Source organism: Myzus persicae, unplaced genomic scaffold, assembly GCF_001856785.1.
Source record: "Myzus persicae strain clone G006 unplaced genomic scaffold, MPER_G0061.0, whole genome shotgun sequence".
Classification (NCBI taxonomy): domain Eukaryota; kingdom Metazoa; phylum Arthropoda; class Insecta; order Hemiptera; family Aphididae; genus Myzus; species Myzus persicae.
In genome coordinates this window covers 58,617-73,159 of record NW_019103935.1, presented here as the reverse complement: position 1 = coordinate 73,159, position 14,543 = coordinate 58,617, and the positions used below count along the sequence as shown (strand labels likewise).

General features: G+C 29.2%; 2 protein-coding genes across 7 annotated transcripts in view; both read left to right on the top strand.

The window, feature by feature from the left end:
• LOC111036623 (rhotekin-like) overlaps positions 1-5,815 on the top strand; it is a 31,755-nt gene extending 25,940 nt beyond the window's left edge. For 5 of the 6 annotated variants that reach the window (XM_022318717.1, XM_022318715.1, XM_022318718.1 and 2 more), the window contains 8 exons: positions 3,153-3,334; positions 3,430-3,645; positions 3,714-3,893; positions 3,977-4,071; positions 4,166-4,386; positions 4,674-4,828; positions 4,889-5,001; positions 5,453-5,815. In XM_022318717.1, coding sequence (XP_022174409.1) covers positions 3,153-3,334; positions 3,430-3,645; positions 3,714-3,893; positions 3,977-4,071; positions 4,166-4,386; positions 4,674-4,828; positions 4,889-5,001; positions 5,453-5,676 — 1,386 coding nt within the window. In that variant the 3' untranslated portion in view covers positions 5,677-5,815. The remainder of the gene's footprint in view (positions 1-3,152; positions 3,335-3,429; positions 3,646-3,713; positions 3,894-3,976; positions 4,072-4,165; positions 4,387-4,673; positions 4,829-4,888; positions 5,002-5,452) is intronic. The other variant, XM_022318716.1, reaches the window with a different exon arrangement.
• A 2,113-nt stretch (positions 5,816-7,928) lies between these two features.
• LOC111036622 (ATP-dependent DNA helicase Q4) lies at positions 7,929-13,724 on the top strand. Its single transcript, XM_022318712.1, has 14 exons — positions 7,929-8,188; positions 8,280-9,516; positions 9,592-9,728; positions 9,806-9,899; positions 9,971-10,200; positions 10,264-10,518; positions 10,580-10,879; positions 10,957-11,068; positions 11,130-11,305; positions 11,388-11,699; positions 11,771-11,921; positions 12,831-13,017; positions 13,087-13,213; positions 13,276-13,724. The coding sequence occupies exons 1-14, from the start codon at positions 8,096-8,098 to the stop codon at positions 13,522-13,524; spliced, it is 3,660 nt and encodes a 1,219-aa protein (XP_022174404.1). The 5' UTR covers positions 7,929-8,095; the 3' UTR covers positions 13,525-13,724.
• The last annotated feature ends 819 nt before the right edge of the window (positions 13,725-14,543 follow it).

Genomic DNA, 14,543 nt, shown 5'->3' with positions numbered 1-14,543 from the left:
CTATAGACGAAAAACAAACAGAATCAGTTCTAAAAGTACCATTTTGTCTCCTATTACAAATTCTAATTTCCGCTTCGTTTAAAAATATGCACATGTCATCAATAATTTCATTATTAAACCTGTAACTGCTTTATCAATTTTGTATGTGTTGTCTGTGTGGAAAAAACTCCTCTAGTTTTTTTGTAGGTATTCGACACGTTTTCCTAGTATTATTTTACTGTTATTGCTATCTATCTATATTCAAGTTTACGGCAATTGATGGTAAATACATTTGTTTACTATTTCATTTTTCCTTATAAGTTATATTCATTACTTTTTCTATACATATAACTCAAATGTATGTCAATTTTCATCCTAAATAGGTACATATTAATATTTGTTTATTTACTGTTCAGAAATTAAGCATATTTTTTTGTATTTACCGTGTTATACATTCACGTTTCTATATTCAATTGAAGAAGTCTAATAAAATAAATTAAATTATAAATAAACTATTACATTATTTACATTTATATATGTTAATGCCGATTCATCATTAATTTATTGTTATTGCATTTTTGAGCTGTCAAATTATATAATACATTTGCTTGATACCGTTTTTCTTCTTATTTCTAAGTGAACTATGATCAATCTATTATTAGTATTATTTATTATTTTTTAGCTATTTATTATCTATTATCTTTATATAGATAAACTAAATTTTATATTGTTGTTTGAATAACAAACGAAAAATAAATCTGAGCTAATCAAAATATTTTTTATAATTCCATATCATAGGTTCTGGTAGGTATTAAATCTTTAAAAAATAATAATTTTAATAAATTAACGATCTGAAAACGGATTTGATGTCGAACCTACATAAAAACACTATTTAGATGATCGTGACACAAACACAATTCACCAATTGCTGCAGTTAGCAACTATTTAGTTTGCCAATTATAACTAGTTTAAAGTAATTTGACGTTTTTCTGTTCTTTTATATTCGTATATTATAAATGTGTCAGTTATTTTATTAAGATTAGTTCTCCTTAGTATAATAATTTGTATAAGATACAAACTAACTAGCGTCCAGTCATAAAATCATAAATGTGAAAAACTGTTTTTTCTAAAATGTATACTTGGGAGACAACAGCACTGAGCTAGATCTTTTTAAATAATTTATTGCTTGTCGCTCTTTATCCATATAAAAAATAAGGAATAAAAAGTTAAAACGTATAAGGTTTTTTTTCTCATTACACTTCTGAGTGGATTAAACTGTGTATAGTATATAAAATGCCACCCTTCTATTTTTTTCAAGCAGAGTCGTGGTGCCACACGTGTTTTGAGTTTTAATCATCTGCGTACCTACATACAAAGAGCTCACAGATGTTATTGTAGACACGTGCCTAGGCGATACAGGATATTGGTGTCGGTGCTTAAACTTCCTGTAACCGTATATCCTTCTTATTCTTGGACCACCCTATTCTTACGGCCTTACGGGATGTTCTCTATGCTCGGAAAGATAAAATACGGGAATATTGTTTTTAGGTTTTATCTATATATTATAATATTTATTGTACATTTTTATCAGTGGGATATTAATTAATGTATCTTCCCAATTTTAATTATAAATTAAAATTGTTTAAAATCCGTTGTGTATTATAGAGTTTGTAAATGTCAATTAAAAATATGCACTATTTTTGCTATTGGTATTTTGTTAATCAATCATTTTTAAAAAATTAAGACAGAATGTCTTAGAATAAAAAAAATCTTTTCTATGTATCAAATTTTGAAAATATATATCTAGTACACAAAAGAAAAAATAATAATAACTGTAGAAATAATTTATTGACTTGTAAGTGTTATAACCTGATTATTACTAGGTATACTTATTACTTAGGTATTATAAACAGTATTTATGTCCCTAATAAAAATATTAGGTCATTATAAACTATTAGTTTCCTTTTAATAACAAGGTACTTAATTGTATGCCATTTTATGCTTAAATTATAGACCATTAGACCATATACATTTAATTTCACACTGTTAAAACTGCATATTTTTACAATAAAATTGTTTCCAATATGTTTGCTATGACGTGTGTGTTGTTATATGTTATATACTAATTTTTTAGTTTACCCTACACAGTAGTGGCCATTAGAAGTGATTATTTGTTATACACGTATGACCTGAATTGGTTACATATCTATGTAATATAAGTATAATATTTTAAGTTACGTATATTGAAATAGCCTTTAGTATCAACTATTATAACAGCTAACTTCCTACTCTGACCTTTTCGTTCTATATGTACGAAAATATCTAGTTGAATTTATCCTCGACAGTTCGTTGCAGTGTGCAACTATATATCCTTTGACCTTTAACGAACACATTATATATTATTATTTCTACTTACGAACATTGCGTATAGTGATATGTTGTGTGGCAAACCAGCCGACGTCATATATTTCATGCAACATATAAACTAAGATACTTACATAATAAATTAATATTATATCAATGGCCATTGTGATTGGATTTCGTATTGCTACCTACTCGGAAACGTACTACCCATACTTCCATTTTAAGGATAATTAATAACATGTGTTTTTTCTTGAATTTACGAAATATGAGCGTTTTACAACTTTTATTTTATTTACTTGAAGCAGGTATGCTAAAAACATCACGTACAAATCATTAAAAGCAAGTTATACATTTTTTTCAATCGAACCTGGGAAATTCAGAAATTGAATTTTTTGCACACGCTATTCGTGTTTCTTTTTATTCGTTTACAACCTATTAAAACTCGTATAGTGTTACTGTGATTGTGTTTATTTATGGTGACATAAAAACGTTATTTAAAAATTGGCTTGACACAAATCTTTAGATACGTAGTTTTTTATTATTTTTTTATAGTACATTTAAACTATAACCGTGTGCGATGTACTCGTATTTGGGTTATGTCTTATGAGTTATGACTATATAGAAACTTTCCTTAGCCCGGAACTCATATTGCAGAGGTAGTTGGAGAATGAAATATTATGTTTCGTTATCGACGTGTAGCGTCGATTATTGCTCCTTATTATATTTTGTTAGGTTCATTGTACGCGTTCGTTTATTTTTTTTCTCCTTGTACATTAATTTATGTGATTTATTTTTGTTACTTCAAACAGGACTACGAATTGGAACAAAAAATGGAATTCGAGATGAAAATGCGTGAGGGCACTACACGACTCCTTGCCGCCTGCAAACATCAAACGCAATCGTTGCAAGCCGCCAAGAGCTTGTTGACGTCTAACGAAAGGATGACCGCTTACATCGCCGAATTGCACCGGAAAAGCCGAGAACCCCCACAGTGAGTATTGGCAAATCATATATTATTTTAACATCGACCAGGTTATCGTAGGTACACAACTGAACGGTCGTCTGTATTTTTTTTTTGTACTATAGGATCGGATGGAACGGTGGCAAGGCTCGGGTGTCACTTTCGGACTTACGACTCCCTCTGATGTGGCGGGACACGGACCATTTCAAGAATAAAGGCGACTACCGGCGATTTGCAGTGTTCTGTTTGGCTAAAGTCGGTACGCAACTGTACGACACCAGCCTTATGTTCCCGGTTGATAGATCCATGACCGACGTTACGTTTAACGACGTATTGCTCTTGTAAGTCACGAGTTTTAAAGTCCCTGAAAAATGTTCAAATTTTTATTTTCATGTATTTACCGTTACAGCGAAAACGTCGGGCCGGATTTCAAACTCGACTTAGAAGTATACGCACATGTACTGCGCGACGATTTTTCGATTGCGAGCACGCCTAGGAAAATCAAGAACACGTTGCACAGTTCCATAAGCCGCACTGTTGGTAAAAAGTTGGCCGCCACTTTAAGAGACGAACTTAATAGCGGCAAAATGTAAGTTTCGACATGTACATTTTATGCACGCGTTTTATTTTTGAATCAGCAATCTATAAATTCGCATTATAACGCTTTTTCAGTGGACCTAATTTTGAATTAATGGCATCAGCCAAACTGACTTTAGAAGAAGTGGATGACAGAGTTCATACTCATGATATGAAAATCGAGAGCACTCGTAAGTAAAATAAAACAATATACCTAATATAATTTTTCTGACAATTTGTATTATAATTTTGATGACTAACAATGATTTTATGATTTTATATCAGCAGAAAACCGTAATAATCAGTTACCTCTATTTGGTCATTTTTGCTGTCGGTTGGCTGCACAACCCCAGTGTATTTCGTCCCCGGTATATTCGGGGTGTGTGTGGCCACGAGATGAATCGTCTTTCTTATGGGCCAGACTCCAAGCATTTGAACTCTCTGTATGGTCAACAGAAGAAGAAGCAAAATCTCAGCCACCCCAGAAAACATTTCGCGTTGATAGGGTATAACACATTAATCAATGTGAACAAATTATATTTAATTGTTGGTTAAAAAGTCAAAAACCTCTATGATTGACCAATAAATAAAGTGTATAAAGATAACATTAGTCAACATTAAAGCAGGGCTTTGTACCCAAATAGTGTACTTTTGTTTTTAGTGTTCACACGCACTGAATTAAAAAAAGTATCATATCATCCTTACATACAGTAATCATAGGTTTTTTGCCCAACAATAAATGAAAAGTGTATACTGATTCTGTATTATAAATATTTTGTTTTGTTTTGTCTAGAATACAGTAATTCGAGCGCTAAAGATCAATAATGAAATTGAAATATCCAACGAATCTGAAAAGCGAACTGTATCGTTTATATTTTCAGTAAAAAATGGGGAAGAGAAGGGCAATTGGCTAAAATATTTAGTTCAACATACCAAAGAACATTACAAGTAAGGTGTATTCAGACAGCCATGATATGATCTTTAAATTTAATGTATTATTTTTCTTAGATGGAAAAAAGCAGCTGAAAGTGTCATGGAAGTACAGTTGTTAGAAACTAACAGGCATTCATTTGTCAAGCCAGAGCGACAAGGATCACTCTATGATGAAACTCCACTTTTTGGTAAACTAACCCTACAAATTTAATATAATTTCTATTTATTACTTTTTGTAATTTATAGAGTAAATAGAACACATTTACATTGACTTATATACATATTTCTTCTGTAGGTAATGAAATTAGTATAAATGTTTAATCTAATATTTATAATTTAAAATTGTCGTGATATTGTCAATACCTACTAATAAATTTATTCATTAATTTGATTTTAAAAATACAAAATTTGTTCAATTTACCCATCTTTTATACATTAAAACCCCTATATAGTGGAATTTGATGAAATCATTTTTATTATATTTTATTAACTTAGTTTTGTTTCATTTTCACCAATTTATGCCATATAAAAGAAAAAAAATCAAATCAAATAACATGTTTGATATACCCATAACTAGACATTTTATGATTTTATTATTCTTAAATTACTTAGTAAAATTATTCAATCTTCTATGTTTAGAATCTTTTGACAAGAACAGCCGCGATAAGAACAGGCCTACTGTAATGGATATGTTTTCCAATGGAGGCCAAGTCTCTACTACCAGTCTTAGCTCATGTTCATCTACCGGTTCTATGTCTCATAATCTACGCTCAAACTCATCCTCATCCTCATCATCATCATCGACTGTGAGCAGTAGTGGAACCCAACGACGATCGCATTGGCCGTTTTCTAGGAAAACGTGATTGGCACACAAGTTTCTGTTTCTTCACTATGATGTACATACTGGAGTGGGCTACACCTTATTGAAATTCCTAGTTTTATACCCTTATTTACCAATTTTGTACCTGCTTTATGTTAAATTTTAAAAGTGCTTAATTCTAATAGTTGTATTATTATTATTCATTTTTATCTTTTTGTACCTATTCCTATGTGTACCATTTCATTGATTTTCCATTTTATTTTTAATATTTTAATTTGAAGTATAGCCCCCTCTTTTTAATGTGTCTTTAAGACTTATAACAATAGTATTAAATTAAACTGTATAAAATGAATACTTATTATTATTATTAGAATTATAAATCAAGATTTTTATTTGTATTTATTATTGATTATTATCATTACCTATCTAATAATATGACTATTGTTATATTTCAAATGTGTCCCATTCATCATCATAATATATCTTGTTTTCCGTGCTAAGTTAATTCAAAAGCTTTTATATCAAATTCAAATATAATTTGAAAGTATTAATTTAATGTAATAATAATAATGAGTAATGACTATGTTTTTGTACTGACTGATCATCAAATCGTGTCAAGTATGTATAATTTAGTAGTGCATATTTGTTAAGGCTGCACATTTGTACACCTTGTGTATATATTCAAGGACATTAAACATATTTATATTGACATACAATTCTGGTGTTATATCAAATATTATTAAATTACAACCAGACTGCTCAATTTTTTTACTACCACAGATGGGACGCAGAGCTCTATTTCTAGTGAGGAACATCAGTGTTTGTTGTACAAATACATAAAATACGTCCACAATTACAACAGGATCTTTAAATCAATACCTTTCAAGTTCTAGAGTATTGGCAAATAAAAATAAAATGTTAACCATTAGAATGTGTATACATGGCTATAAGTAATGTGTAATGTTGTCTACCTGGTAAATATTTGGTGGTGTGTAATGTACGACCGACTGTTAACCAGAACTTCTATGCCACTATGACTATGTTATCGGACATCAGTATATTATTTTTTTGTAATGCATGTTATAACAATCGTGGTTAACTTGAGTGTATTAATCTCAGTATATAACACTGAGTTTATTCACCTTAATTGATTGATGTATCAGAAATTATAATACCCATTGGCCACGGTCCCGTGGCGTATCGATCTAAATTTTACAGCCATGTCCATGAATACAAAATATACTTAATAGTACCATGTCATATATCAATGATGCTAAACTTTTTATAATTTTTTCAAAATATTATTTAATGGTATAGGTAATGTATTACTGTATTAGATTATATTTATTAAGTATTAGAAAAATATATTGATGTAATATTTATTAAAAAATAAAATCTTGTTTCTTGCCTAGGTATGAGACAGGTTATTTATATAAGCATCAAGTATTTGAGTACAAATGATAAAACAAATAGTATGTAATATGTTAAATGTTAATCATAACTCATAAGCTATTAGTTCCAGACTAGCACTAGGGACTAAAGGGGTTATAGCTTAGGATGCAGTATTGAGGATGTTAAATGGAAGGCCAGTCTTTTTATTAATATATAAAAAAACATTCACAATATAAAACTGTACCAACAGATTAATAATAAAAATAGTTCCAAATTATTAATTCTGAGTTGAATTAAGATCAATTGCGATTTCACCATAATACTTATTAAGGATTGTGGATTAACAAAAATCAAAAACTTGCAACATGTGTGGCGAGTAGCAGTTAAGTACAGCATAGTGTGTACGAATAAAAAAGTAAATCTGCAAACATTGGAAGGACATAACTTCCAAAATAATGATTTGAGCAAATTTTTTTTGTGCCATTCTTCCAAAATCTACTATATAGTCGAAGTACATGTTCCAAAAAAAATTAAGATATGCTATTAACCATGAACTAAGATATCTTAGTGAATGTTACTATTTACTAACCAATATATTACTATTTTAGTAATTTAGTCCGTGGTTACGATAATCGAGTAAGTCAAAATCGACAATTATTGACGAATTGTTCAGACTGGACAGACACAGAACCCTCAACGGCTCAACTTGACGGCTCTACAACTTATGTTTTTTACATTCCGTTAATCTGTTTATGTCTGTACGATTGTATTCTTGTGATAGACAATCTAAAATCGCAGAACCTTGAAAGTTCTAAAACCGTGGTTGACAATTGTTGATAAGCGATAAACATGTCCTACGATAATGCGTTACCTTATCAATATTCAAAATTTGGTCATACTGGCATACTGCGCCTTTCAAAACTCAAAAAAACTGACAAAGTAACAACTCTGAATATCATATTAGTTATTTAATATTTAGATTTTAGACTTACTAATTACTATTTACAATTCATGCAATTTAAAAATACACGATACACAACATTTTTTAAAAGTTAATACATCTTTCGAGAATGGAAATTAGCGATCCGTATTTAAAGTACAAGTTTATTGTGAAGAAATGGGAAAATGAATTTATCAAAAGCAACAGTCGCAATCCTAAAAAGGTATTTATATCAATTACATTATACAAATGTTATACCTAATTATTACCAATACAATTAGTTATAATTTAAACGTTTTTTTTTTTCATTTCAGGACGATATAAAGTTAGCAGAACAAAAAGTGCGATATGCTTACAAAATGTACTGGCAAATTAAAACTTCTTTACTTGAGAAAACTCTGATTGGTGAAGTAGATGATGCAAATGATTCCACAATTAACGAAACATTATTTCTCAGCAATATTAATGATCAGACAGAAGCAAATAAATCAATCAATGATGACCCACCTGTTGATATTAATAAGCCATCGGTTTGGGGTAAACATTTGAATAATAAGCCTAAGTCTGATATAACAACTAAAGTTAAAACCATTGAAAATAATATTTCTGTAAAATTTTCAAAGAAATTATTTGATGGTTGCGATTTTAAGAAAAGAAATCCTCGAAAAAGTATTGTAAAAAAGAAAACTAGTGAACTTGATTGTTCTCAAAATGTATCGGACTGTATTACCAACATCACATCTAATGATTCTAACACACAGGAGGACAGCGCATTTCATGACGATTCTAATTTATCTGTTGTCGCTGCAGATTCTAATGTATTAATAAACAGTACAGTTCAAATTTCTAATATCTCTAGTTATATACCACAGCCTCTAAGCTTACTGCAAAAATCAAATAATAGTTTTGATTCATCTCCAAAAATGAAGACAGTAAATCGAAAATTAGATGAAGGTTGGTTGGAAAGATGTAATGAAAATAATTCTAAAATAACTAATTCAAACATTATTGAGCCCGATTTACAACATATAAAAGAAATTGAAAGTGATACAGATGTTGTCTATGAAAGTGATAATGAAACTCAAGATATTCCACTATATTCATCTCAAAGAATTAAAGCTCAAGAATTTAGTGACAGTCAAAATAGTTTTAATCAAGAAACTAAAGTAGAGGATAATGACATTTCAAGAAGCTCTAAAAAACGTTACAATTCTGATGAAGAATTTGAAGAATGTGCAGTACAGTCAAAAGTATTAAAAACTCATGATCATGATAGTGTTCAGTTATCTACTAAAGATAGTCGAAAAAAAGTATTGTTGGAAGCAAAAATTTCTAGTGGTAAAGCTAGTGAAAACTTTGTAAAATTAGATATGAAAAGAAAAGTTTATAGTCGTGGCAAACGATCAGTTAAAACAACTACTTACAAAAAAAAACAGTGGAAAAATAGAAAGAAGGAACTAGGTGGAGATTTTTCAGCCACAGATCGGACAACATTATTAAAATGTTTTAAATGTGGCGATATTGGGCACTATTCTAAGAATTGTATTAAAAGTAAGTGTTGATATTAGTTTAAGGTAATGTGTATTATCTTTAAGTATAAAATTGTATTATTATTTTATTTTATAGGTAATGAATTAATTCCTTTGGAAGATATTGGTGAAGAAGATAGTCCATTTCTTACTCTTGAAGAAGCTGAACAATTAGCTCTTGAAAAAAAAGAAAAAGCTCATTGTAAGAAATGGGCCCGGGAATCAAAAGATCAAGTATTTGAATTATTTAAAATTTTAAAATGAAATACAAATTTAAACTTTGTATACTTATAATAACACATTTTTTTTAGAACAATTCAATGGAGTATCTTCCAATATTAGATGATGTCAAGTCAGAAAATATTCCTCCTGTATATCAACTTCAGGATAATAATTATATTATTGGTATGTATTTTTATATACAATTATAGATCTTCGTTCCTTTCATATAATGTTCTTTTGTTAAATAATATCAGACACCCCAGATGAAGTATTCAAAGCCTTAAAATTGTTTGGTCATACCGAATTTCGACCAGGTCAAGAAAAAGCAATAATGAGAGTTCTTTCTGGTCTTTCAACTCTAGTCACATTATCAACAGGTTCTGGGAAATCATTGTGTTACCAATTACCAGCATATCTGTTTAGTAAAAAATACAAATGTATCACATTAGTCATTTCTCCACTCATATCATTGATGGAAGATCAAGTAATTTTTAATCAAATACATTTTTAAGTTAATAATTTTTTTAAATGTAAAAACTTGTTTAAGGTTGGTGGAATAAGCGCAGTAAATATAGCATGTTTGCATAATAATCAAACACCAAAAGAAAGGGACATTATTATGGAAAAACTAACTAATGGAGAGTTATCCATACTTTTACTATCACCTGAGGCTGTTGTTTCTGGCTTTAATACAGATTGGTTATCAAAACTTCCTCCTATTGCATTTGTCTGTCTAGATGAAGCCCATTGTCTTTCTCAATGGTCTCATAATTTTAGACCATCATATCTCATGATTTGTCAAGTACTATAGATATATAATTTAAATTATATTTTAAAGGTTATTGTTAACATTTCTATTTTAGGTTTTAAGAGAAAAATTTGGTGTTAAAACTTTTTTGGGTTTAACTGCGACTGCAACTATTTCAACTGTTTCAAGTATTGCTAGTGAATTGATGTTGGACGATGATCCAAATTCAATTATTAAAGATACTCCTTTACCCGATAATCTCATGTTGAGTGTTTCGAGAGATAAAGATCGTGATAAAGCCTTAATTAACCTATTGAATGGAAATCGGTTTAAAAATTGTAGCTCAATAATTGTTTATTGTATTAGGCGGGAAGAATGTGAACGAATTGCTTCATTTATTAGAACTACTTTTCAGGTAATTCTTTATTTATACATTTATAATTTTTTAGTGATTATTTATAGGAAATTGTGTTTTATATGTGTCTTATTTAGTCACAACATATTTCTAATGGTAAACGGGGTCAGTTGTCACAAATTGCTGAGCCATATCATGCAGGATTAACTGCAGCCAAGAGGAAACGTACACAAAAGTATTTTATGGATGGTAATGAAAATTAGATATTAACTTGTAAACAAATTATAAAATTAATATTATTAATTTGTAGGTCAACTTAAAATTGTTGTTGCTACTGTTGCTTTTGGCATGGGAATAAATAAGGCTGATCTGCAGGGTATTATACATTATAATATGGCTAAAAGTCTAGAAAGTTATGTGCAAGAAATTGGTCGTGCTGGGCGTGATGGAAATGTGGCACATTGTCACCTGTTTTTGGAATCTGAAGTAAAAGTTTTTTTAGTTGTGCCTTGTATTTATAGTTTTGTAATATTATAAAATATATTATTATATATTAATATTATTTAAGGGGAATGATATTGCTGAACTAAGTCGACATATATACTCAAATTCTGTTGATCGTGCGTCCATTCGAAAATTACTTGAAAGAGTGTTTGTTAAGTGTAAATGTAAAGAAAAAGAATGCACTAAACATGAAGTGGTCTTTGAAGTAGAAGATACTGTTTCCATTTTAGATATGAAACAAGAAAATATTCAAACACTTTTGTGTTACCTTGAACTAAATACTAAGAAATTGGTAAAAAATTTGCCATTGTCTTATATTCGTTGTAAAATAACAAGTTATAAAGGACCACTATTTTTGAAAAATTTATCGAAAACTGTAAGTAAAATTTTCATTAAAATACCTACCATTAAATATTAATATTAAAATTATTACATAAATATATTTAGTGCCCACCTCTTGCTGTTGCTTATGCCTTGAAAGGAACTTCTGGAAAACCATCAAACCAACTTGAGTTTTCAATTTTTAAAGTAGCTTCAGCTATAGGATGGGACAGTGGTATTGTGAAAAAAGAACTAAAAAACTTGGAATGGTCAAACAGTAAGTTTTAATTTGTCTTATACAGTAGCACCAAATTTTATAAAAAATGTTTTTGTCAAATAAATACATTTTACACGAGGTACTATCTATCCACAGCCATAGGTGCCATACAGATGGGTGCCCAGTTGCTCAAGCACCTATTGAAATTTGTCTGGGGTGCTGAACACTCCATAAAAATTTTTATCAAATTTTGTTAATAACTCATAATTTTCTTTAAAAAATTTATTTAAATTACATTAATTTATTTCAAAAAAGTTTTTTATGACGAATACATTTAATAAATCAATGGATTATATTATGAATGAAACAACAGACGATTTGTGCATAGAATAAGACGTGTCAGTATGTTTTTTCGTATAGTCCATGATAATTCAGATGTATTTGAACCGGTTTTAGGGTTTTTTGGTACAACAGATTAACCAATTCTCTGACTGTTTTATGTTGAATTCTGATTTTCTTACTCACTTTAAACTATAAATAAATTGCTGTGGTCTGTGTTTTGACAGTAATGCAAATGTAAATAGGACATATCACTTTAATTAAGAATGAACGGTTATAGCCTATAGGCTTTACACACTATTTTATAATGAGGGATGGAGCATCTTTTCATTTTGGGGCCTATGTCCACAACTATTATTTATTGCGAGGCATGGCAACACTAGTACCCATTAAATTACAGTTCTTGTTTTAACAACAGCTTTTAGTTAGGCTCGGCACCCAGTGGTCTTATGTACCTAATTAAGGTGAAATCAAATATATAACCCCTCCTCCTCCGTTACTGGTTCTAGATTTATCACCTCTTTATAGCTTTTGTCCCTACCAAAGTTATATACCAAGTGTTTGACATTTGTCTTATAAAATTATGTTATTAAATATTTAATGTATTGACTATTTTATTTATTTTTGTAGCCAATGGAAAATTTCATAAAAGTGGAGTGACAGTTGAATTTTCTTGTCTAGGCTTTAGAGTATTAGCCCCTGGCAATATGGATGCAGAACAATTAGATTCAACTCTTTGCAATTTATTTAGTATATCACATCAACAAGAAACTAAATCACTCTCTGAATTACAAAATTGTTTTGATACATTTATGAGGTATTTAGTTGATATTAAATTGTTACTTTTAATAATATTTGCTGTCTTTATCGATTTATTTTTGTCTAGGTCTTCAACATCTACTTCTATCGAGTGTTGTGATGAGATAAATATAGAATTATGTGAAAAATTAAAAAGTTCTGTTAGAGAATATTTTACCGTTGACAATTTATCAATGCTTATTCAGAAACCACTTGTATGTAATTTAATCTTATAGCTAAATGCATTAATTTACTTTAATTAAATGTTATTTTTTAGGACGAAATAGTTTTAAATGAAACAGATGAAACCCGAATAGCATCTGATGTTAACCGTATATTCAATAGTTACATTGATTGTAAATTTACTGCTCGGTCTGTAGCTAGAATATTTCATGGTGTTGAAAGTCCTAACTTTCCAGCTTATGTTTGGGGAAGATCTCCGTTTTGGCGTATTCATATTAAAAAAAATTTTAATGCCGTTTGTAAAATTGCACAAAAACAAATCATTTCTAATTTAAAAAAATAATTTTTGTAATTTTTATTGTTTAATGTTCCATTATTTATTTTGAGATATATTTTTAATGTAAAATAAAATGTTTTAATTATAAGTTGATACTAATAATTTGTCTCAGAGCATAACTCTATTTTGTATTTGTAGTATTGAATCTTTTACTAGTAAAATTAATAATTTTTACCAGCTGATTAATGAAATCTAAGTGATGGAAAATGTGAAAAGGTTATCATTTCTAAAATATGTTAACTTTCTTATTAGAATTATTTTATTTATCTAGTTAATGATTTTAATAATCACAAATAATTTGCATTATAATAATTATATGCAAATGCATTAATAATATAAAAGTATCATAGAGATATCAGATTACCTATGGTAAGATTTATTCATTTGCACATTTGTAAATTGCTATAATTTGCCTTGGGTAGTACTATTGCCCTTGGGTCAAGTCAGGCCAAAGTCACTTATTGGTGAAAATGGGATTAAGGCCATAAAACTGTATGTGTTATGCCCTATAGAGTGGCCTCGAAATAGATAATAAATTATTTGGGCGAAAAATATTGTAAAGCACCAAGCGCCCCTAAAAAATTTCAATTGAACTCTGCTAAGTCACTAAGTTAATAAATAAGATGATATTTTGATATTATAAGGGAGTCCAAAAAGGTTGAGACCCCTGTTTTAAAGCTTAAGATAAAACTATACTTTTTGAAACAAATTCATCAATAACCGTATATTTATTACTTACAAGCAAATCTGGGCACTAATTAGTTAGTTTAAATTCATTATTAATTTAATTTAATGTGTAAAATAATCTAATCCAACTCGTTAAAAACAACGAGTAACTAGTTTTCGTAGTTTTTTTACATTCTAAAAATCCAAACGTTCCTTAGAATTGATTAGTGTTAACTATTAGTATCTTTAGACTACAGCGATGATCATAGTTTATTAATAATAAATATTGAGTATTTTCAATTTTATGTTAAAAAAATTTGTGTCATATTATTTCTTATTTCTTTAAATTATTAGTTACA

Excerpts from the sequence above, each read along its gene's own strand:
- LOC111036622 (XM_022318712.1), top strand. The coding sequence starts at position 8,096 with ATGGAAATTAGCGATCCGTATTTAAAGTACAAGTTTATTGTGAAGAAA. Across the intron at positions 11,306-11,387 it reads ACCTGTTTTTGGAATCTGAA|GGGAATGATATTGCTGAACT; the intron begins GTAAAAGTTTTT and ends ATATTATTTAAG. Across the intron at positions 13,214-13,275 it reads TGCTTATTCAGAAACCACTT|GACGAAATAGTTTTAAATGA; the intron begins GTATGTAATTTA and ends GTTATTTTTTAG.